At 42.7% G+C, this 23,476-nt stretch overlaps 1 protein-coding gene across 2 annotated transcripts in view; it reads right to left on the reverse strand.

The window, feature by feature from the left end:
- Positions 1 to 23,476, reverse strand: part of WWC1 (WW and C2 domain containing 1) — a 67,059-nt gene that overhangs the window by 7,763 nt on the left and 35,820 nt on the right. For both annotated transcript variants that reach the window (XM_027892720.1, XM_027892719.1), the window contains 13 exons: positions 23,030 to 23,233; positions 21,278 to 21,354; positions 20,270 to 20,349; positions 19,212 to 19,341; positions 18,560 to 18,706; positions 17,451 to 17,524; positions 12,252 to 12,494; positions 10,693 to 10,782; positions 7,845 to 8,383; positions 3,575 to 3,683; positions 1,712 to 1,792; positions 1,143 to 1,229; positions 236 to 428 (listed from right to left, as the gene is read on the reverse strand). In XM_027892720.1, the coding sequence (XP_027748521.1) occupies positions 236 to 428; positions 1,143 to 1,229; positions 1,712 to 1,792; positions 3,575 to 3,683; positions 7,845 to 8,383; positions 10,693 to 10,782; positions 12,252 to 12,494; positions 17,451 to 17,524; positions 18,560 to 18,706; positions 19,212 to 19,341; positions 20,270 to 20,349; positions 21,278 to 21,354; positions 23,030 to 23,233 (2,054 nt within the window). The remainder of the gene's footprint in view (positions 1 to 235; positions 429 to 1,142; positions 1,230 to 1,711; positions 1,793 to 3,574; positions 3,684 to 7,844; positions 8,384 to 10,692; positions 10,783 to 12,251; positions 12,495 to 17,450; positions 17,525 to 18,559; positions 18,707 to 19,211; positions 19,342 to 20,269; positions 20,350 to 21,277; positions 21,355 to 23,029; positions 23,234 to 23,476) is intronic.

Below are 23,476 nucleotides of genomic sequence, written 5' to 3' on the forward strand. Positions count from 1 at the left end.
ATCTCATGGTCTGACAAAGTCACCAGTAGTTTTGTAACAAAACATTTATCTAATAATTTCTTTCCCTGATTAAAATTGTTACTGCAAAGAATTCTATGTGGGAGAGACCATATAGCTAAGAATTATCAAGAACACTTATATAAGAAGAAATTACCATATTCCAGAGTGTAACATTCTGTCTAATTAAAAAGAGGGAACAAACACGAAGTCATTAAGACAGAGCTGAAATACTAACCAAACATTCCTCAAGGTGAGACTTATCTACAGTGCAAACATCGACCCTTAAAGTCTTCTGGCGCAGAGCTGGGTAAGAGATGGAAACCCAAAATGCTTCGTTGTACACAAGATTGTCTGAAGCTTCCACCGGTCTGGTGCGGAACAGGCAGCTCGTGCTCTCTGAGCAGGGCAGGACAGCCACACGGATGTTCCTGTGGAGACAGCACTGCAGTCAGGGCTGCCCTACAGCTGTGCAGCTCCACACATCTGTCAGGCAGAGCCATCCTAAGCACTGCAGACACCACTGTCCTATCCTATTCCCTGGAGGATCAGTCAACTGAGGAAAAAAGGAACGTCTCGTCACAGCGTCAGAGATGGGAAGCGGCAGGAGTTTGCCACAGACCCCCTCCCTCTGAAGTAATCAGACATCGTGGGATCATGTTTTACATGGTTTTTTACCCCTGTGCAACTTGTCACACCCTTCTGTGGGTAGAAACAGCAAAAATGAATCAAATTTTTGTCAGCATACAGCTGAATTTAAAAAAAACTCGTGTCCAGAATGAGTCTGGTAGAAGCTGCACATTCTCCCACAGCTGCACCTGTGCAGGTGTCCAAGGAAGTGCTCTGCAGCAGAATTAGCACCTCCTCTCTACTCGGTGCAGTTGCTACAATTAAAAACCTCATCAGCTGCTGCTAATTCCAGGCAAGTCTTTTCCTAGCAAATACAGACCTTTTGAGGAAAAAACTGCACCTTGTATCATTTTACAGCTTTATTAGTTGGTAAGTGTTGCTATATATAACAAAGTATAGAAACATTTCAGAAAGGGTAAATATTTAGGAGTGTGAAAAACCATAAGCCCATGTCAGTTTTATTCCCACTGGAATCCAATACAAATATATCAACTGTGTTTATATCACCCACTTACACTTTTTGATCTGGTTGTAACAGCAGTGCTGCCACATTACTCAGCTGGATGACCAGTATTGCAAATTGTTTATTTTTGTCATCATATCTGAATGGGAAAGACAGAAAAAAAGCATTATTGTTAGAGAAGTCTGCCTTGCACTCTATCAATGAGTGTTCCACTTGTTTCATTAACACAAATGACATCAAAAATTTAAAAACCAGACAACACTGTGACTGCCATTTACTCTCAGTAGTTTTTCCCCCACAGGCTGGACACTTAAGGACACTGCAAGCCAGCAAGAGGCTTTCTCCAGCCCTGCACTCAGTGCTCCCGTTGCTGGTTTGCATCCTCATAACACACTAACACCAGTTGATTTCCAGTGACATGAAAGAGGGTAACTGGTCCTAAGAACCTCCTGGAGTCGAGCTTATTTCTCAATTACACTACCAAGAGGGCATTAGTTAGTTAATACAAATAGGACAGGATAAACAGGGTAAGAAAACAGCACAGAAAGCACTATCTTCTAAATCCCTACCATCATTCTTTTCCATTGGAAGGGAAATCCAATAAAAATGTGTCGTGCTTACCTCATTGCAATTTGCACTTTAGCTGTCCCCACTGCTTCACTGTCATCACTGTCAAACACCATCACTTCTGACACACATGGTCTGAAAGGAATCAAAGACAATGAAGGACTTGATTTGCCTCTTATTGAAGTGTTTGCATTTAGGTGATACAGGATCTTTTCCCTGCCATTCAGGGGTTGGTATATGGATTTTGTACAACTAGCAGCTAAAAGAAAGCCCATTTAAGAAGCAAGTGCAATCAGCCTTAGAGGTATGTATTACAGTGCTTATCAGCAGAAAGTCATATGTCTTGCCTCTTCACTGCCAAAAAAAAAACAACCAAAAACCACCACACAAAGACTGCAAAAATAAGGCAGTGGGGGATTTTTAAAGGGTTCCCTTGACTGATTTTAGTAAAAACGGCTGACTGCCCAGCAGGAGAAATAAGACTTAATGACTGCAATCCTGTCCTGAATCATGACAGCAAAAATTCTCAAGTTTTATTAGATTTAAGTAATTCCTTTGTTTCTTCAAGAAATCAAGCTTTCTTAAGCACATTAAAAGTGACAGAGTACACTGACTGGTCTTGCTGGAAACAGCTATTCTGCATCATTCTCCTCCCAGTGTATTCCTCCTCCAAACTTTTATGCACTGCAAGTCTCCAAACTACATTCATTGTCTAATTGAGGCTATGCTCTAGCACACGAAAACAGGATTAGCATTCTTCTCTTCTAATTATTTTCCATATTACTACCTAGCAGTCTCTTGGATTTCTTTACTTTTCAGCTACAAAGGACACATGGGTAGCACATCCCACCCTCACCATTTAGAACAGGCATCAAAACGACACTGAAGTCACCACAAAGGTTGGTAAATTGACAACCCAAACAACACTAAATAACATCAGACATGTGAATGTGCATGGGATGCCTTCTGTAATTGCCACATGCTATCCCTCCTCCCCTCTCCACAGAGCTGCCTGTCCCCTTGAGGGGACACAGGGGCCCTGAGACACCCAACTGTCTGACTGTCTGGGTTGAGAACCACGAGCTCTAATTCACGGAAGCATTGCACTTCCTTGTCAAAGCAAACTGTGCTGTAAACATAAAAATTACTCATTTTTCTAGAGAATTGATGAAGATAATAAATGGGGGGAATATGAGATGAGCAATTTTTTGCTTCTACACAGTCGTGTCTTGCAACTAAGGACCCTCAGTGCTAAGGAAAGCAGTAGGGAAACCCATGTTAGGTGCAGCCAAACCAGGTACCAACAAGATCACTGCCTTCCACTGAACTTTTTTCAAAGCTCCCCAGGCAGCTTCCAGCAAGCAGTATGGGAGGTCCACAAACCCAGCAAGAGCAGTGACTCCCAGCTCCAGTGACAAGTTTTGTCCTCAGGGGGACAAGTCCTGCAGGAGTCACATACTGGTTCCAAGAACTTGGGAATTGCATCACAGCACGTACACATCCATGAGGCACTTCAAGGTGCTTCTGCTGTTTTCCTTAGACATCCCAAATCCCCTCCCACTGACTGAGGGCTGTCACTGACAGCAGAGTGGCTGACTGAGAGGAGGGGAACTTTACACCTGCCAGATGGCTCCGCTACCCCCGCCAAGGCAGCAGTCACAGCTTACCAGCACCTCCACAAACAGACCAGCTGTTCAAACAGCTCCCTGTGAGCTTGCTTTCAGCTATTACGGGAAGCATGGGTCATTTTGATAATCAAATTCAACCTGCTCACGGATTTTTCAGAAGTATTAAGAAATCTGAGATTGAGAACTTCAGCCACCGAATCACAAAATAGGTCATAACCAGCAGTATTCCAGCTGACTCTGTGCAAAGCTGAGTCATTGGCTTCGTCCTAGGGAGAGATCTGATGTCTACCTTTGTACAGACGCCTCGTATACCCCGCTATCTCCAGCAACAGATTCATCAGACACTGCAGCTGACACACACGCCACCTTCAGTGCTGTCCCTCCAGCTGTATTTATACCTATCAGAAAAGCACAGAGGAAAACCAAAAGCAGGTGTTAATGAAAATGAAACTCTCTGGAAAAGCAGCAGGTTTTTTTCTTCCCCTCCCCTTAAATTGCATTTTTTCCCCCCCCACCCAAGTATTGTTAAGCAACAGGCACATTTCTGAAGACAGGAGAGGGCACGGGTGGGGTGGGCTGAGCTCGGAAGCGACCATGGAGTGAGTGCACTGGGAGTGCCCGACTGCCCTGGGGAACAGAAAGCCCCAAGAAACCGTGAGGAACAGCCTGTGTGGTGGAGGTGAGAGCAGGACTTCACCACACAGTCAGTGCCCATTTAATCCTTGGGTCCTGCAGCAGTGTACCCATGGGTTGAGGTTACACACAGATTGTGCTGAGTGTGTTACCACAGCTGCTGCCCCAGCTCCTCCGTGGGCACAGGTCCTCCCTTGCAGGCAATGTGGGGAGAGGCTTTCAAAGCCCTGGAAAGGCAGGGAGGTATCCATGACATGATGAAGAAGAAGCAGAACTCCTAAATTCCAGTGAACTTATAAATATGAACCAATAAAACAAGTCACCCTTAAGCAGGTAGCAGACCTTCTGGTTCAGCCACCCAGAGAGCAGCTGGGCAAAAGCTGCCGACCAAGCTCTAGCCTAGTATGGATTATGTGGAGAGGTATATCCTGCTGAAGAATTTATGCCAAGTTTAGCTTCAAGGAGGGGGAACAGCAAAAAAAACACCCCTGTGACCACCCCAAAACCCAAAAGGTTAGTGTACACAGGACAGAAGGCAGGTCCATAAAGACCAGGTTAACTTGCTGAACATGGAGAGAAAGAGAGATTATAGGATTTAAAAGAGCAGCCATGTGCAGGAATGCAGGGAAAAGGAGATGGGGAAGAGAAACCAAGGAAGGTGAAGCAGGGAATTTTGCACAGAGGTGTTATCTCATGCAAATTTCTTGTGCTACAAAACGGCCCTGGAAACTTCTGCAAATTCTGCACCTCTTCACTTGAACGTTTCTGCAAAGAAGTTTTGGTTAAGAGTCTGGAGAACTCCATCTGCCAATATGGGTAAGGAGTGCTGGGCCACACCCAGCTCCTAGCTGTCCCTCACTGTCAGGGCTGTGGAAAACCTGCTCCCAGAGTGAGGAGGTGCCATGTGTGTCACCGTGGGAGCAGCTGTGACCCCACAGCAGCAGTGCACTCCTCTCCAAGGAGCTTTTGTTTTTCAGCAGTGGTCCCTCTTTCCTGTAGACTTAGGAAAGCACTTGTCCCCAAACTAATACATGGTTTTCATCACATATTTTCTTTATTAAAAACCAAGTTTGAGTTTTGATTGTTTTTTTGGGTTTTGAGTTTCGTTTTTGGGGGTTTCTTGTGTTGTTGGGTTTGGGGGTTTTGGTTTTTTTCTCACAGTCTCACAAAGCCACTTAAAGAATTAAAACCAGCTTTGAATAAACTGGTGGAAAAAGTGTGCAAGCTCAACACAGAGTTATGGAATACCAAAATGGACTTGTTCTACAGCCAACAGTAGAGGGTGCTACAGGTAACACCAATCCATTGAGACACCTGTGCCATTTGGGCCCGTTTATCCATGGATTTTCTGACACTTGCCACCAAATGGGATTTTTCATCTTCGTATTCCCATAGAACCATTACAGAAATAAAACATCCAGACCTTTTCCCCATAGGCCAACCCACATAAATAGAAGTTAGCATCTGTAACACAGTAATTAAACAAGTAGATCCATTTAAAACTGGCATTCACAATTTAAACCATCCTCCCTCCTGCCCTGTGCAAGGGCCTGGCCCCTGCTGTGCTCTGGATCACAGGCTGTGCTGGAGGTGCGTGGGCAGAGGCAAAACTATGGTGCTTCTTTCCTCAGTGCTGCTTTGCACCTCCTAGTCCATGGTTTTCATATGAAATAACTTCTCCCCTGCTGGCTGATTTTCTAGATCTAGGTTGCTTGACTTCTACACACCACTCAGAAATGCTGCTCTGGGAACACCTTTGCATGAGGTTTCCTTACTGGGAAAGGCATCACAGGTTGGCCTCCACACACTTAACCCTTTCTTCTCCTTCAGTTCCCACTGTCATCTAGTCCTTTCAACCCAAAAGTCTCGTTTTTTACCACTTCTGAGCACCTCGAGGCCAAGGGAGGTGAATACAGAGGGTGCACAGACCTCAGCAACGAAGTGAGTCTCTGTACAGTGGAGTGTTAAAAGTGTAAACCTGAATACAGGATGAATAGTTCCCTGAAAAGGATTCATCATGCAGCTATCCTTTTCCTCACTGTTTTTACAAAGGACTTGAAAGCTCAGCCCTGCAAGTCTTAAGCTCTTTCATGCAGCTAATTAACACAAAATTTGGATTTTCAGTTTTTAGCCTTAGGTCTCTGAAGAGGTACCACACTAATAAGAAAGTTTATGGAAGAGTTCAGAACTGACTCAACTCTCTTCCGTATTTCCAAGCAGGCAGATAACATTACTTGTGTTTTTCTGCCTTTTTTTCCCCACTCAAATCAAGAATGTAAAGTTTGCTCTTCTCTTCCTGCCATTTTCCCTTCCATGGGCTGTCCTGGAGACACCATGACAAGGCTTTGAAGAGCCATGTCATGCACTTTCCTCACCTCCACACCACTTAATCAGAGAATGCTGGACTCCAGGTTTTCCTAAATTGCTCAGTTATTCTACAGGTGAGAAAGGAAACCTTATTTCAGTCCCAAAGGTAGCAGAGGTTCTGTTCTAACAGAAAGACAAAGCAAATCCCTCAGATATATACTGCTGAGCTCTACTTACAGAACACGTGAGCGGGCTTTGCCCAGGACTGACCACCCCAGATCCAGCCACTGCCTTTCCAGTGTTACACTGAACCACCCCCCCGCCCCCTCCAAAATGCCTGAGGAGTAAAACCTCATCTCGTTATTGCCCTGAAATAAACTACTTATGGTGATTATTTTGTCTGCTGACTGGCTAACAGCAGTAATCACTTAATCTGCTTAACACCTGAGCTTTCACTTTAACAGCCTTGGCAAATCTTGAAGAGCTAAAAAGGTTAAAACTAATCAGTGCCCAGTTCTAATAAGAATAATTAGTGTTTCCTACTCAAATGCATAATACCTCCTGCTTGTAGGAAAATGGTAGCTCAAAGGGGAAGTTTTGCACTCGTGTCTTTTATTGTGTTTTAAATAGTGTCAGCCTCCTTAATGCAGAAGGCAGTGATAACATGGTACCAGTTCCCTTTACTTGCACAGGCTGTTCTGGAATCCTGTGAAAACAGAAACAAACTGCACTGCTGGTTCATGGGACTATAGCTTGCAAGTTTATATTGTCTTTAAAGCTCTTCCTCACTGCAGCTACAAATCCAGTCCTTTCACTCACTGGATTTTACCCAACTACAGCCAAAAGGGCTTCAGACAGGCCCCAGCACTGTGCCCTGACTGTGCCTCCTGCTTTCCATCCACCATCCTAAAAAAGGATGAGCCCTCCCCACCCACCAACAAGCCATATGCATATATGAGAACATCCACTATCTCTAAATGTCTTATTTTATCACACTCACAATCTACACACGTTTTTGTTGCTAAGAGACCACCCGCCTCAAAACATCAGAATTCAAGCATAGCCTTGACATGTCTGCTCAGCTGAAATTAATAAATTCATTGCCACTGATTTACTGGGAACCAGAGCGAGATCTTATGCATTCCAAGCTAGAAGGGAAGGATTATTATTACAATTTCTTAACTATTAGGTTAAATGGCTTTCCCAGCCCTCCTCAAAAGCTTGGTCAAAAAGTTTGCGTCAATATGGCATTATGTGCCTCCCAGACCCAAAACATTAAATGACATTCTGAATAGTTTAGTGGCAAATTAAACCAGGAATCCCACCACAACCACTTACATTTGCACATGAAATCCCTGTGAGTTGTGTACATGTGTGTAAGTACAATAAAAACACATCTAAACCCAGGTTTTTTTTGAAAGACTCACCAGATCAGCAGCATTTTTCGTGTACAAATTAAAATACCAACCCTTCCTCCCATACAAGACAGAACTCACAGGTAAAAACACTTTTTAACATAAAGATATCAAGATGACAGCTTCTGAAACACTTGCTTCTCAGTGCTTTATGAACTACAATAAAAATAAATGCATGCAGTGCTTGCAAATCTTTTACCATACCTTGACCTAGATGTTTATCTCCTGCTCTAGGCTCTTCCAGTCTACAGTTGCCACTCCCAGTGTTTAGGGTGAGTTCTGAGAGATTTGTACTTATCTCTGCATCATCAAAATCCATATGGCTTGAAAAGGCATCACCGCTTAGGAGTGGGTCTATCACCAGTGGAGAGCAGGGTGGAGACGGAGAAGAGAGAGAGGACCTTGGAGACAGCGATGTCATGGATTTTGGAGTACCCGACAGGGATCTCAGAGCCTGAACGCGACTCGTGGTATCTGCTTTTTGAGTTTTTGCTACTTCGTTTTCGTGAATAGTGGTGATACAGCCCGACGGTCTAAACCCAGTGGCTCCTTCCAAGAGCAAGTCAAGCTTGTTCTGATATTCTGAGTCCAACTGCTCCAGCTGCTCCAGGTGCTCGTAGTAGAGATCGGTGAAACTGGCTGAGGTGGAGGAATCTTGGCTGGAGGTGGCAAGAGATCCTCTGCTTGATGCAAGAGAGCCAGGGCTGCTGCTCGAGGAGAGGGAAAGCATGCTGGTGGAGAGACTGGGGGAAACAAGTCAGAAAACCATTACCCTGTTATTTCTCCTGAAAACACTGGAATGTCACCAAGCCCACAGGTTTTGCTTTGTTAGCTCAGGCCATATGCATTAGTCCCCACAGCAATCCAGAACCACAGCCTATGCAGCAGGAACATCTCGATAAAAACAGTATCATTCATACCCATTTTTCTGCTCACCATATCAAACCCACAAGTGTCCAAAACAACTCTAATGAACAGTTTCAAATCAATTAAAATTAGTGACACCACCCTCCTCCCGCATCTGTCTGGAAAACATCAGTGGTTCCTGTTAATCTCCAAAGCACAAAAACCAGCCAGGCCCATGCAAGAAGATGAAGTTATTGCAATGAACTGTCTGACCACACAGAAATTGTCTTCCATTTGCCTCAATTTTGGATCTGCAGCCAAAAGACAATATCACAGCTGCCTGGAACTGGCCCTCAGAGATCACAGCAGCCAGCAGCTCCCAGAAAACTGGCAGGATTTACCTACGTGAAAGACTGGTTCATGGAATACAGGGCCAAAAGAGCAAGGGAAAGAGTTGGGGCTGGGCTGTGAAATCAGTTCACACACATTATTCAACCCTAGAGTTCTAGGTTCAGAACATTACTGACAGGAAAATTAATTTTAAGCAGGTGCTGTACAGGAGTCTGTTCAGATGAGAAAGCTCAGACAACACAGCACAGTTTTCTGCTCAGAAGATCCAACAAATACTCCAGTAGTGACTACAACATGTACCAGCCCTTATATATATATATATATATACATACATACATATATAAAATAAAATTCCATCTAAACCAACACTCCTACTTTGGATATTTAAGACCTTGCTCATTACTGACCCTCACTTCAGATAAGGATTAGCTACTGAAAAATCTCTGCATATGTATAAGTGGCTTAAGATGCCCCACTGAAAAACAGTGAGATGTTAATAAACCTAATAAATCCTTATTTATTATTTATGGAGTAAAAGTTGGAAGCTACATTTGTATAACTATGTCCGTGACCTTATGAGAAAAAAGGCAAGTGTGCTGCATTTAGTATAATTTTGGCACAAAATATCTTCTGCATTTGTATGACAGATGATGACTGCATCACATTTGGTCAAAAAACCTTCTGGGTGAAATATAACTGAAACATGAGAGATGGCTTCCCATATTGGCAATATATATAGATCTGTCAAGGCCTAATAATTTTACAGCTTTTCAGTGTATTTCACTATGAAAACAGAGGGGGTTTTAATTACTCCTTTCCCTATCAAAAATCTGTGCTTGACTTCCTTTGGTGCATAGCTTTGGATGCCAGACATTTTGCATTATGGGGTTAATAACAAACACTTATTCTTCTGAAGGAGCATGCCAAGAACACTGGGCACATGGTTAGGAAGAAATTAGTTTCACATGCTTCTTGGTCACCTCAAAAGATCCCTAATCAGCTAGGTGAAATGAAAATATGATGCATTTCCACTGCATAAAAGCCTCACAGATTGCTACTCTCCATGGTGGCTTATTTACATGTCAGTCTTGCACTATGATTTCTTTCCAGTCTTTCCGGTGCCATCTTCACAAAATCAAACAGAATCCAAGTGGAGCAGAAGCTACAAACAGAGTAAATTCAGTACACACTGATAGGAAAAACCTCAAACAAAAAAACTCATCAAACTTTCTTGAAAATCAGAACAATAAAAACACAGCTTTAGCAGAATGATGATTTGACCTTACTGCCTGCAATTTGCCTGGAAACAAGTAATCCTGTGCTTTTCCAAAAATACAGCCTGAGCTACCAGGCCACATTCTGACTGCAGAAACCTTATGGATCACAACAGACTCGGGGATATCTCAATACACTGTCCACACTGCAAGCCACAGCACATCTGGAATTAATTTAGAGAAATATTGTCATGACATTCACACATGTAGTTGCATTACTAAGATCCACTTCACTGTCTGTGTGTGTGTTAAGCTGTCTTTAACATACTTTATTAATATAATAATTCAGGAATTCAAACTTCAGTGAAAAAAATCTCAGCTATCCTTGGTCACCTAAATGTTACATGTCTGAAGTAGAAGGGGCTGTGAACGTTGTCAGGCAGAGGCAGCTATTCAGGTTATTCAGTCCAGTGAAAAGCATCCATCTAAACTGATGTATGACCCTCGAGGCTTCTCTTCCCACTGGCTACACAGGTCACTACCATAACTGAAAGGCCTTTCAGCCCTCTCAGCTGGGAGATGAAATTGTTAGCAGAGAAAGGCAGTTCAAGCACCTACAGCTTCTGGAAAAGGTCACCTACCTTTTCAGCTGGGTGTGCAACATTGCAACTAATCGTGTTGTTTCTTCCAGCTCCCGGACGAGCTGATTCCTTTTGCTACTCAACTTCAATCTAAGAGAAGACAGAAGAAAAAGATGAGCTAAAGCAGCATTTACTATTTAAAAGGCAGATTAAAGATAAAACCTAATTATTTTTCCCCTGTGAAATCCTACAAAAGTTAATAAAAATGCACAGTATAACAGAGGACAGAATTTGGTTGAGATGTGTAAATGTTTACCAACTTCAAAAATTCTTAAAATGTGGAGTTTAATCCTGAAAACATTCACAAGAGGGGAAAATAATTACAGCTAGTACCATAAGAGTTAATATTTCTAGGATCAGGCCTCAAAAGAGTCAGGCAGATTTTATTCACTATACATTATTGCATTCCTACAGTTACTGTGCTGATAAATGTATAAATGCCTTCATTTCCTTTCACTAAGGCCTATGGATGATTAAAGGTTACATGATTTAGCTATTAACCATCTCACTACAGCTCTACATGAATTATTGACTTCAGCAACATCTCAGCTTTGTTTCACACCTGAATTGGTCTGAGACAAACACGCACACTTGGGTGCTCACACCCCAGTTTAACAGGTCTCTGGACACAAAAGCCCCAGAAATATGCTATTTCTTTGGAACACTAGAACATCACCATATTCCTAAAAATCCCAAATGAAAGGGTTCATCTCAATTCCAAAAAGATTTGTCGAACCATGGATATTTCAGGCTGGTAAAAGTCTTGCAGCCGAGATGTCTACATTTTTTCCAGCATGATAAAACCACGAAAAGACTAGGCAGAAAACTGGTGTCATCTGGACACTGACCATGTAGAAGAAATGAAAATACAGAGCCACTGAGAGAGTGAATGCAATGTGCCTATTCCATACATATTCAAGAGACTGCAGCTACCAGAAACATTGTCATAGCCACCCACGTTAATACATCCAGATTGTAAAACACCTGTAGGCAATGCCTAATGCAGTATTCATCCTCACTGTACATCCCCATGAGATCTCCCCCTGCAACACAAGTAAAATTAGGGAGGATAGCTGGCATTTTTTTCAGCTAGTTTAGATTCACAGGATACTCTGTGTAAGTCCCCCAGCCCTGTCAAATACCAGATCCTACAGGAATCAAATACAAGGATGCTAAGAACAAACAACAAATTTTAAAAATTTAAAATTCCATCTGCTGACATTTACCAAGCCTCAGACTGCACAGCAAGTGTAGAAGCTGCTGTGAGGTGCTGGCTGAATACAGAAACATTACACTGCACTAGCACTGCACTGGGTTATTTTGAGCGTTTCTTACATTCCCATAAAGGATCCATCGCAGGAACAACAACCTCTCGCCCACTAGGGGAGTAAAACTTGCAGGTGGGTTGTCTGGGAGATGATTTCAGAGGCCTTCTAAGTGGAGTGTCCTGGGAATCCCAGGGCACACTGCTCTGAGCAGTCAGCCAGGGGATGTTGCTGCTTCCCCCTGGGTACCTCTTGCCCAGCGAGGCACACTCTGCCCTGTGCCCACTAACCTACCTCTCAGTCAGAGCTTTGCTCTGAGTGTCTCTGGCAGCCTGAAGGTCCTCCTCCAGGCGCCTCCTCTCCGTCTCCAGCCTCTCCACCTCCCCTCGAGTCCATTTTCTGGGGCTAATAAACCGCATTTCTTTCAGGAGCTCCTCCTTCTCATTAATCAGTATCAGACGGTCCCGCTCAGAGTCCAGCACGCCAGGCCAGGCCTCACTGTCAAGCTTAGCCAGTTGGATTTTCAGGTTTGCTATTCTGGAGAAGAAAAAAAAAAAAAAAAAAAACACAACACAACAAAACAGTTATTCCCTGAGTGGGTGATCTGCTCCAGACACACAAAGGTGCACCACAACCAACCACATCTTCCACTGCCCTGAGGAAGAATCTCAGCTCATGTCCCCATTACCAAAATGCTATCAAAATGACAACACCCCTGGGATGTGCACATGCAGAATGGGGTTTTTACTCAGGTTTGCTCCCAAGAGAAAATAAGTCTCTAGCTAATCTGTAGTGTCCACCAGTCAGGGAATAATATAACAAAAGTTCTGGATCTCAGAAAAAGCAATCAGATATATTCTAGGTGCTTCCTATGCCTTACAGCCAATGACAGTAGTTCGTGTGAAGAGTATCATGTGGTAAATATCTGATCTTTAATCAGCTTTATGGGAAAGAAGTGTATACTCCCCGTATACGATTCAGATAAAGATCAGAGGTTACTCAAAAGTTTAGGAATTCCTTTTTGTCTTTACAATGAGGAAGTTAATCATGTCTCCATGCTGCTACTGGAAGAATTCACCTGTTGACTCAACAATAAGCATTTTGGACACATTAAAGAGCTACTACACTCCTTCTGGGGCACCCTGCACCTCCAGATGTGAGGAGTCAGACAGACACTAAAACACTACCTAAATCCAGAGCTTCCTATTTGCACCCAATTTTAAGTCTATTTTCACTAGAAGTATCATTCCAGATTTCAATTTAAAGTCTGTATTATCAGTCCTTCAGCATCACACCACATGAGCTCAGGGAGGAAGATGATGACTAAAAGCAAGAGCAGTACAGATCCAGAGTTTAGCAAGAGCTTCGACTGACAGCACAGCTTGTGGCAGGTGAGGCAGCTGCCTCCTTTGCACTCCCTGACCTACAACTCTTCATGACCTGACAGGGTGATCATGGCAGTTTGGTGAGAAACCATAGTACAGATAAAACTGAAAAAAAATTACCAGGCACTTGCATTTCTGGAACTTGCACAATCAAAAAAAATCAAGTGAAAAGTAGGGAATAGGAAGGGCAGAATGGGCTGGGGCAGAAAAATTAGAAAAGCTTAGAAGGCAAACAGGAAGAAAAACTATTTTGCAATGTAAGGCAAGGTATTTGCAAAAATAATTCACCTGACTGAAGACCAGAGAGTCAAGGCATATGTGCCCCTTCACATGATTAACTCAGGTTAATCTGTCACTTGGGTTTAGTAAATACATAAGAAATGGAAGTGAAATGCTGTGCATGTAAAGTGAATGTCCAGTATTCATCTCCCTTTGAGAAGGGCTTTGTGATCTGGTGACAGAATTACTGGACCTAAATTGGGCACAACAAATAGTTGCAGCCACTAATCTGGGTTCATCTCTTTCTAGAATTTGGTTTATGCTACAGAAGCGCAGGAGGTGCCGCTTCCTCCAGCAAACCAGCACATGTTCAGGCACAGAGCACGTTCAGTGCCAACCAGCAAAATCAAAGTGTTTGGGGTAAGCAATAAGATGCAGATCTGGGCAGCAGCAGCTACACAGCTCCTGAATGGCCTTGAAGAATAAAGCTTTGTCTTCTGAGTTCCAGAGGCCAAGAGGAACTCAAGCCCCGAGAGAGCCTGTGAAGGATTAGGCTCACACACACTGACCTGCCTCCACCGGCACAGGAGACACTCTACAGATCACCTTTCTGAAGAGAAGCCTCCCTTTCTGTAAACCCATTTCCCACAGCAGGTTGCTTACTCTAATTAAAGTTCCATAATTGATAGATATTCAGCTCGACTATTTTTAGGTCTTCTTAAGAGCTGTTTTGTTTTTGAGTGCCTGATTAAGTGCAATACTGTGCTCCAACGAAGAATTAACAGTGGCATTAATTCATAATCCAAGAATTCCTCTGTGCATTTTGAAGGGATATGAGTCTAAGAGGATTGGCTGGCATTAATCTGATCTCTTTTGGCATACATTTGCATGGATATGGCTTTTCCACGGGAATTTGTTCTCTGTGCATTTCCAAGTCTAACAGCTTTGTTAAACTAACCTCAGGTTTTACCTTTGGTAAATGATCGTTCTTTTTCCCCTTCTCAATTAAAAAGGAGATTTATGTATTCTATTTTTTCCAGTGAAGCAGCACCATTACAAAGGGAACACCTTGCAGGCACTTGGCTGAACACTCCAGAATTCACTGCCTGAGTCTGAACTGCATCACTGCAGAGCCAGGCTGGGTTGCTGTGCTGGGCTCAGGTCACATCATCTTTTTGAATGGTTACCAGCTTGCAAGACTGAAGAAATACTGACCAGGAAGGTCAAGTTTTATTTCACTGTTTTCTTTTTACCTAGAAAAGGCAGTTAGATGATTTATTCACTGGCATATCACATCTTTTTTTTTTCCCCTTTACAAGGGAAAGTTAGTACTTTCTATTATTATGCAACACAGGCATAACACATAAAATTTTTAGTCTCTTTGGAGAGTGTTCAGAACACATGCATCTCCACTGAGTGGACATTAAGATGTGTATCTATAACCAGTAATTAGCAATCCTATCTGACATCAGCCTCTGTTTTCCAGAAAAAAACAAAACAACTAAGTGGGAGGTGCGGTCTAAAAACTGACCAGTCAAATACCCAGTGTTGCAATGCTACTCAACGTGACATTAATATATTTCATTTTAGGAGATTAGAAAAAATATTTCTAAAATCCCAGAGTTACCACCAGTCACATAAAATCCAAGCTGAAAGTTTAAGTGTTGAAGGAACTAAACCAGTGCAAAGTGCAAGTGCTACACAACGGAGTAACTACCCCATCTCTGAAACTCTACAACATAAATTTGGTTACATTTATGCTGCAGCACCCACCTCCTTGTTGAGGTGGAGCAATGACATCTCTTGACATGTTACCCACTACTGGTTTCCAATCCAATCAAGCCAAAGGTCTGGCACTTCAGCTGCCCTGTGCCCTTTTTTTGCAGGTTTTACATTATGAGCTTTAGGGCTCTGCTGCTTTAGTGGTGGGGAAGGGAACAGGCAGAACTGTGTCCTGACAGTTCTGGTGTAGTGAAGGTCAGCAAATTATTCACCTACATCTGTGCCTTTAGTCTGCCCCACAGCAATGGTGTAAACAGAGTCTGCCACAGTCAAAAACATCAGCCCCTTACAAATCAAGTAATTCTCAACTAATTAATATGGGATCATCTTGATTTCAAGCCTTCAGTTTTACCTTTCCAGAAAATGCAGAGCTAATAAGGCAACACGTATTTTCACCACTTGGCTCCTTCATAGTACGTGTGAGGGCAAAGCACTTACTCTTCTTTGAGTTTTTGGAACATTTTAACACTGCTGTGGGGACAGGAAACACTTCTAACATCACAAGGAAGAATTTTCGCAGGAACAGAAGGTTCCTTGTGAGTCACTATATCCATAGTATTGTTCCAGCTTTCAACCAGTTGAGGTATTTGTTTCTGCAGCTCCTACTAAACACTGTGCCAAAACCACAGTGCTCTGATAGCTGGAGATCTCTGCATTTTAGCATCAGTTATTCATATCCATTCAGATCCATCTTTCCTCATAATGATGTTTTTTAAACTCTGAGAAAAATCTATAGATAATCTGAGACAGACATGGGGAATGGGTATCAAATATTCTCTAACTGCAAGATGTGTGTATGCCCTTCATCATTAATTCAAATGAACTACTGCACTGCCTTTATAAAGTTCTGACTCTTTTTAAAGAGCATATTGATTATGTTCTCAGGTTTGCCACTATTCCCTTGCCCCACCTTGGAAAAGATACAGGCTAAAGTAAGAGTACTCCTCTTTAGTCTGAAGATGTAAAGTCAGTGTGAACTAAACTGCAGTCTTCAGCAAAGCTTAAAAGTAACAAGCAATTTTAACACAGAAAAATTAACCACTGCATCTGAAAGAATAATATTTTTCATGTTGTTTTAAAAAGTCACTTCATGATTTCAGTGTCAAGATAGTTGGCAAATCTTGGACTGGTAAAACAAACGGTTCTGATGAAACTGCTCTACCTAAGAAGAAAAGTGTAAATTTGAGTTGGAGGCAGCTGAGCACACACAACTGCCACAGACAGAGAGCAGATTTTATGCCACTGAGAAACATGGCCTATTGGCTGTGCCAATATACCAAAATGAGAACATTTTGAGTAATCTCAGCCTTAAAGCTCTTATTTCTAATTAGAGGCTGGAGAAAAATCCTTCTCTTTGCATATATCCCAGTACAGAGTGTACCAAGCATCTGAACTTTGTTATTCTGGAATTGCAAAGTCCCTCCAGAGCAGTTAAAAGTGAAAAAGTCACCACCACCAATGGTTACATCACTGTAAGGACTAGGCCAGTCAAAGTCTAAATAATAATGCTTGGTGGTTTTTCATTTAACTACACAGTTATGTTAGGTATTATCTATCAAAAAAGTAAAAGCTGAAAACCTTTTGCTTAAATTGGCCTGTTAAGTAGATAGAATTTTTTTTAATCTATTCTCCATTCATCTCAGATCAGAGGGCAAGGGTAAAAACCTACGTTCTTACAGATAGGCTTTGGAATTGCAGCCATTGACCACATTTTGATATGTTAGGTGTTAACACAAAATACCTTTCTCCTTATCAGCCTTCAAGCCATGCAAACATTCATTTCATTTTGAATAAGGTAAGGACATGCCTTGCAGTACAGTCGCCTTATTAGGAATGAGGAAGCATTGGCAACAGGTAGCAAAACCACTTATGTCCCCATAGGTGTGGCCAGACTGAATTCTTCATGTATTAGTCAGCTCTTAGTAATTTCTAGGATGGTTATTTATTTATTGAAAGATAACGCTGGCCCAAAAAGCCTATTGTCTCACTGGCTCAAAAATTACCATATTTATTCAGCAGTAATGCTGTTTCAACCTGGTGGCACCTTTTCTAGTGAAATATCCTCAGAATAAGCTGTGTGTGACAGCCTAAAGGTCCAAAGAATTACCTTCTCTTTGCTTCTTCATACTGCAGGCGTAATCTCACTTTCTCAGCCAACTGGTTATTGCTGCTGGTAATAAACTGAGACACAAAACATAACATCAGCAATTTAGTAATCACACCTCTTCTGGTTTTTCCTATTGAAACTGATGAGGTTACAAGTGACACTTGCTCTTGTCAAACTCATTTCCTAGTTAAACCAATCACAGAATAGGAACACACTGCCTTTGATTACATGTTTGTATGACTTCTTCAAATACTTGAAACCCCACAAGATTAAGAGGCTCTTTTTGGCCTAGTTTGTCAGAAAAAAAGTAAATCTACCACATCTATCTTGGGCTTCTATTTCTATGCACACACAAATACCTTGTGTGTTTAATCTTTCTTTCTCAAATGCTGTTTGCACCCCTGGTTTGGGATGACACCTTGCTTTGGCTGTAAAGTCTTAGAGACAAGGGACATCCCAGCATGCCCAAACCTGCAGATCTTTAGTAACATGTGTGGCCCTGACTGAAAGTGGCTGCTAATGTGTAAGTAAAGGTTCACAGGAGAGGCTCTATGCTGTTCTGTGAGAAATAAGATGCACCCACAGCACTGACCAAGGCTGGCACTATAACTTGACAGTTGTGATCTTGTTGCACACATGGACTGAAGGTTCATGAGCTCTACATGTTTGATGGCATGAAAATACCTGCACATACGCCACTGTTATCACTTGTAACAACATAAAAGCCAAACAGACTCCTAAGGGAAGAGTCCTCATTAGAGCTTGGCCCACATGTAGCTGTAGTTTCTTGTCTCGTGGCATACCATTGCTATAAAGAGCTATGGGAATATTTGTATCACAAGAAGCTACACCTACAGGCAAGAGAAAGCTTCCTTCCCTTTTATTCCCACCTGGGTTGTTCTCATAGAGACAGTGGGGGGAAACATCAGGTTGCCCTTAGAGATACATTAACACTGCACACAAAAACGAAGGTCACGCTGAAGTTTAAACCAGGAGAAGCTAAGATTCCATAGAGACTTGCCCATGCCTGGAAACTCACACTAAGGCAGTACTGCACATAATTCAGGGGAATGTCTCCACATGCACAGGGTTTCTCCAGCATTACTCACATTTCCTGAAACATCAGTCTGGGAGCTGACATCCAGGTACTGCCGGGGTAGCAAAGGGCTGGAGCTTTCCACAGACACGCTGCTGGCCCACAGGTCTGACTGGGATCCTCTGTCGTTCACAAAGCTGTCTTTTAACCTGGCCAGGCTCTAAAACCACAAAAAGTCATGAGGTGAGCTCAGTCCTGCTCAGAGCACCTCAGCAGCTGCAGAACTTTAGCCTAACCACGTGATTAAGATCTGGCCATGTTTGCTGAGCCCACTCAGACTCCACAAACAGGGGGTCAGGCACGGCTGAAGTGCATCTCCCACAGCCTGGGGCAGCCCACATCACCATCCTGCCTGGACAGACAGGCTCTCAGCTGGACATGGCAGACCAAGAAGGCCACAGGGTTCATTCTTAACCACTAAACCCGGAGATGAACACTAATCTCTACGCAAGTGTTTATTACTGTTAGTTGTTACATTTTATACTTCTTATTTCCAGGATCTGAAGAGCTAAAAGGCTGCAGTCCAACCACAACACAGAACTAGTTTATTTCAATAAAAATCTCAATTACATATCTGAAAGGCAAAATACTTAAATTACTTCTCAGAAATTCAATCTTCCAACAATGGTGACACAAAAAAATGTGAAGTCATCTTGTTTCGATACCTGAATGAGGTCTTGTTTTTCCTTCTCCCCTGATGTGATGGCCTTCTTGAGAGCTTTCATTTCACTTAAAATGGCTTGTGCCTCATCAAGTTTGTAGCCACCTTGAGTATCAGACATTTTCATGTCAATTCTGCATAGAAATTTAAAAAAAAAAAAAACCAGTAAGCTAACACTTTATAACATCCAGCTTATTGAATCATCCTAAATGCATGCATCTTGACAAGAATTTTTAAGAAAAACAATCAAAAGTGTAACAAGGACAACAGAAGGAACAAAGAACCCCATTCATCACTGCCTAAGTTACTGCACTCAGCAGTACCTTAAGCTTCAGAATTCTAATTTTAGCCATATCATCATCTCTTTGACTCCCTAGGGAGGACAAAGGTGCACACAAACTCCCCAGTAAGGTATGTTTGGGCAGAGTGCTGCCAGCTGCCTTGTTTCTAAGCTGGAGAGGATCAGCTTAACCATCTATGAGAATTACTTTATTTTCAGTCATGATTTCAAAATCCAGGCACAGACTCACATGTACAGATGTATTTGCTTGTACAACCTAATTACAAACCACCTCATCCTTTGCTTTTCCCAAAGGAATTCTACCACAGTTGACATTTATAACAAATATTTCTTTAAAAGATGTCAGATGTCTAGTCATAAAAAGATAAGTACCTGAAACTTTTCCTCCCCTCACGCTCCCCCTCAAGTTTTTCCTCAGTGCCCTATATCAATGCTTCTTATAATTAAGATAATGGGCTGTACTGTGCCATCTGTGTTGAGCCATACTGAGTAAAACTGAACGCCAGTTAAGGGCCAAGGATCCTGACTCAAAATCTTCTTGCCATGAAGTCAGTTCTGATGTGGTCAACCACATCCAGGCATCGATTTGAGACAACTACCCCCATGGCTGTGTACTGCTGTCAGCTGCATATGCCTAAAGATACCAGCAGCAACATATTTCAGATTACGTTATTTAGGCAGCTATTTATAAACGTAGTGGGGGATGCATTGCAAGCCAGAAATGTTCTGCACTGAAAATAAGATCTTGAGAGCACACTTACTTCTTCAGTGTTTGAAATCCATGCTCTTTGTACTGGAGCTCTTGCTTCATGTGAGCTACTTCTCTCTTGAGTTTATTAACCTGCAGCAAGGTGTCACATTTTTAGAATGATATCTTATATGGGTACTTAGGTACACCACTACCCATTCAATTCAGAATTTATTCTGTGTAGACAGTGCTCTAAACAAATTTTCCACAGATAATCAGCTCATCTCAACAGCAGCGAACAGCCCTAAATGCATCCTCATCAGGAATTTATCACTGTCTAGGGTTTTATCCATTACATGCTATTATACCAGGGAACTGGGGCTCAAGAGGAGGTCCAACCTCATAAGCAGAAAAGTTGAGAAAAATTCAAGAAGAGACAACAATGAAACACAAGTCAATTTTACTCAGAAATCTTTAAAACCTTCCCAGTCATTAAAAAAACTGTTAGGCATCAAGACAGGGGTTACACTCCACAAAAGCCACCCTCCAAGATACCAAACTGAAAGGCCCCAATGCACGAGTAACACAGCAGGATGATAACACAAATTGTAAATCCACTGACCCTACAGCTTGCTGTTTTATATTCCTCCACAGAGGCCACACTGACCTACTTTACTTTAGTCCTTTCTTCTTCCCAAACGGGGCTCTGCATGAGAGCGCACACAGCCACTGCTGACAACCCGCACTGAGCCCAGGACAAAACAGCTGCCAGTCTCTGGGGAGAACTCACAGCTCTCCAGTGCTGGGGCACAACCAGGAGCCAGCACATAGCCCACAGCGTATCTGTGCAGCAGGATGTCCTGCCAGCTGCCAAGGAAGTCTAAAGTCTAAGGGGGAAAAGAAAGGGTTTCAAAATCCCAAGATTGCAACGTTTGAAAACTCTGATAAATTGCCTCCTAGATTAAAAATAGCGACATTAGTTCTTCCAACCGCTTTGGCATCCTCTTTCAGTATTTGCCATGAGGTCTGGAAATATCTGAAGGTTACTCATGGCAAGCAAAGGTCCCTTTGTACTACTCACCCTGGATTTTGTAGTAGCAATCTCCGCTTTGAGGATCTCCGGGTCGTACTTGGAACTTGACGATGAGCCAGAGAGCACTAGAACAAATACAGCACCGAGTTTAGCAGCTTTACCTTCCTCCCCAGCACAAAGCAAGACCTCCCATCACTCCTGCACGCCCAGATCTCCACACATTGCTGGTGTGGGCCTTTTGCCCAATTTCCAGATCTCACTCCTCTCACAGGCAGGGAAAGGCAACGGTGCAGTCAAGCACTCCACAACAAGTGTATACTAAAGAGGCCAAAGCATGTCCTGCATCTCCAGGGTCTGGATTTGTTCCAGGTTAACACACTTTAACTCAAACTCCCAAACACATTCACTCCATTCAATAGTGTGGCTTCCTGCATTTCCAAAGGCATTTAACAGAACTGAAGAGACAGGAATTGCATAAAGGTTTACTTAATTATTTTTTTCAGAGTTTCTCATTGAGCAAAACAATTCACTGAATCTTTAGGGGAAAAAAAAAAAAGCAAAGAGTGAGAAGAAAGGGAAAAATGCAACGCAAGCCTTCTCACAGCCTTGAGGACATAACCAACCATACAACATGTCATACTGGATTAAATTATTGTCCCATTAAGGGCAGAACTCTCTTCTCAGCAGTGGTTAAACCCCTTCTGCCTCAGAGGGTACAGAAGTTCCCCGATGTACAATGTTGTTAGAGGTAGCTGTAGGCAAGGGAGATATTTTGATCCTTGCAGCCATCAGTTTAAGCCCTATAAAACACGGGAAAGCATTTCTAGCTCTTTCAGTTTGGCTGTATTTCTCAAGACAGATCACACCACACCAGTGTAACTCACGTTCTTAGTGTACTGCTCTGCTACACCAGCACTCAGGTAGAGTGCTCTTAAGGAAAGACCAAAAATTGTACTTCAGAGATGATGGACGGGAGCCTTGTCAAACAAGAATCCTTCAGCTGACAGAAAACCACATAAAAACTTTTAACAGCAGGCACAGGATTAGCCACTGGAATTGTCCACCATAAGACATCACTCACAAGAGTGAAGCAGGGAGAGAGAGGTGCACTGATGGGGCTAGCAAGAACACAGAAAGCTTGCAATTATGAGGATTATAAAAAAATTCTGGGATACTTGTAGGAAATAAATCCTCCTCTGGACATTTTCCAGCTCCTAACTAGTAAGTGAGGAGGAAATATATGGCATTCTATAGAAACTTCTGCACCAACTCTTGAAGCAACAGGTATTGATGCTTCCTGTGCAATGAAGAATATGGTGTTCTTGACACACACGAGAGGCAATCCACCACTCTTGGCTTTTACATGGCATAAAACACAAGCCCTTAGCTCCCCAAAACAGCCACTCAACTGGGATGTTAAACTAAAAAAGGGCCTGGGAATGCTATCCAAGATAGGCCTTCTTGCCTTGTTTCTATATTTTAAACAGGGGAACCAAGAAAAATACCACATAACTTCACAGTTTCACACAGAGCCAACCACCACACTTTGTTGAAGCTCATGCTGGAAAGCTGCATGCTGACACCAGTGATGGAGCCAGCCACAGGAGTGTTCCATAACAATCAGCCTTTACCAAACAGGTGTTGGGCAGCTACTGCTTTGAGACAAACTGAGCAAATGTGGAGACTGACAAGGCATAACATCCCAGTGCTCCATCAGAGGACCAGCTTCATGCATTTTTACTGTCCTGGTGGGTTCACGACGGAGGAAGTCACTGGTTAGGAGTTCATTTAAGTACTCACAGCTGGTCTGAGAGCCCAGTTTGTGCTCCCAAACATCGTGCAGCTGCCGATATTCCTGCTGGGCCAACTCAAGCCTCTGCTGTTTCACTTGATAGATCTCCTTCTGTGCAGCAATCGCCTCCTGGGCCAGGACCAGGTAGTCTTTCAGCATGTGCTCCTGCTCCCGCCGCCATTGCACTCGAGGGTCTTCTATCTGTGTAGTTTCTTGGACAGAAAACAAGAGAGAGCCAGATTAACAGAATGCAGTTTGTTCTGCTGCCTGGAGAAGCTCCACTATCTATGACAATATTTTAAAATAGCCCCTTGCTTGTAATAAAAAAGTGGAATAAGGATATTTTCCTTTTTTCTTAGGAGGTGACCATTGATCCACAATGAATTCCAATGAGTTTTGCTGGAACACTGTGTAGAACAATTCACTAAAAAATCGTCATAAACTCTCCAACTCCT

The sequence above is a fragment of the Empidonax traillii genome, unplaced genomic scaffold (assembly GCF_003031625.1).
Source record: "Empidonax traillii isolate 1590-97213 ecotype Southwest subspecies unplaced genomic scaffold, ASM303162v1 scaffold364:size1245619, whole genome shotgun sequence".
Lineage (NCBI taxonomy): Eukaryota > Metazoa > Chordata > Aves > Passeriformes > Tyrannidae > Empidonax > Empidonax traillii.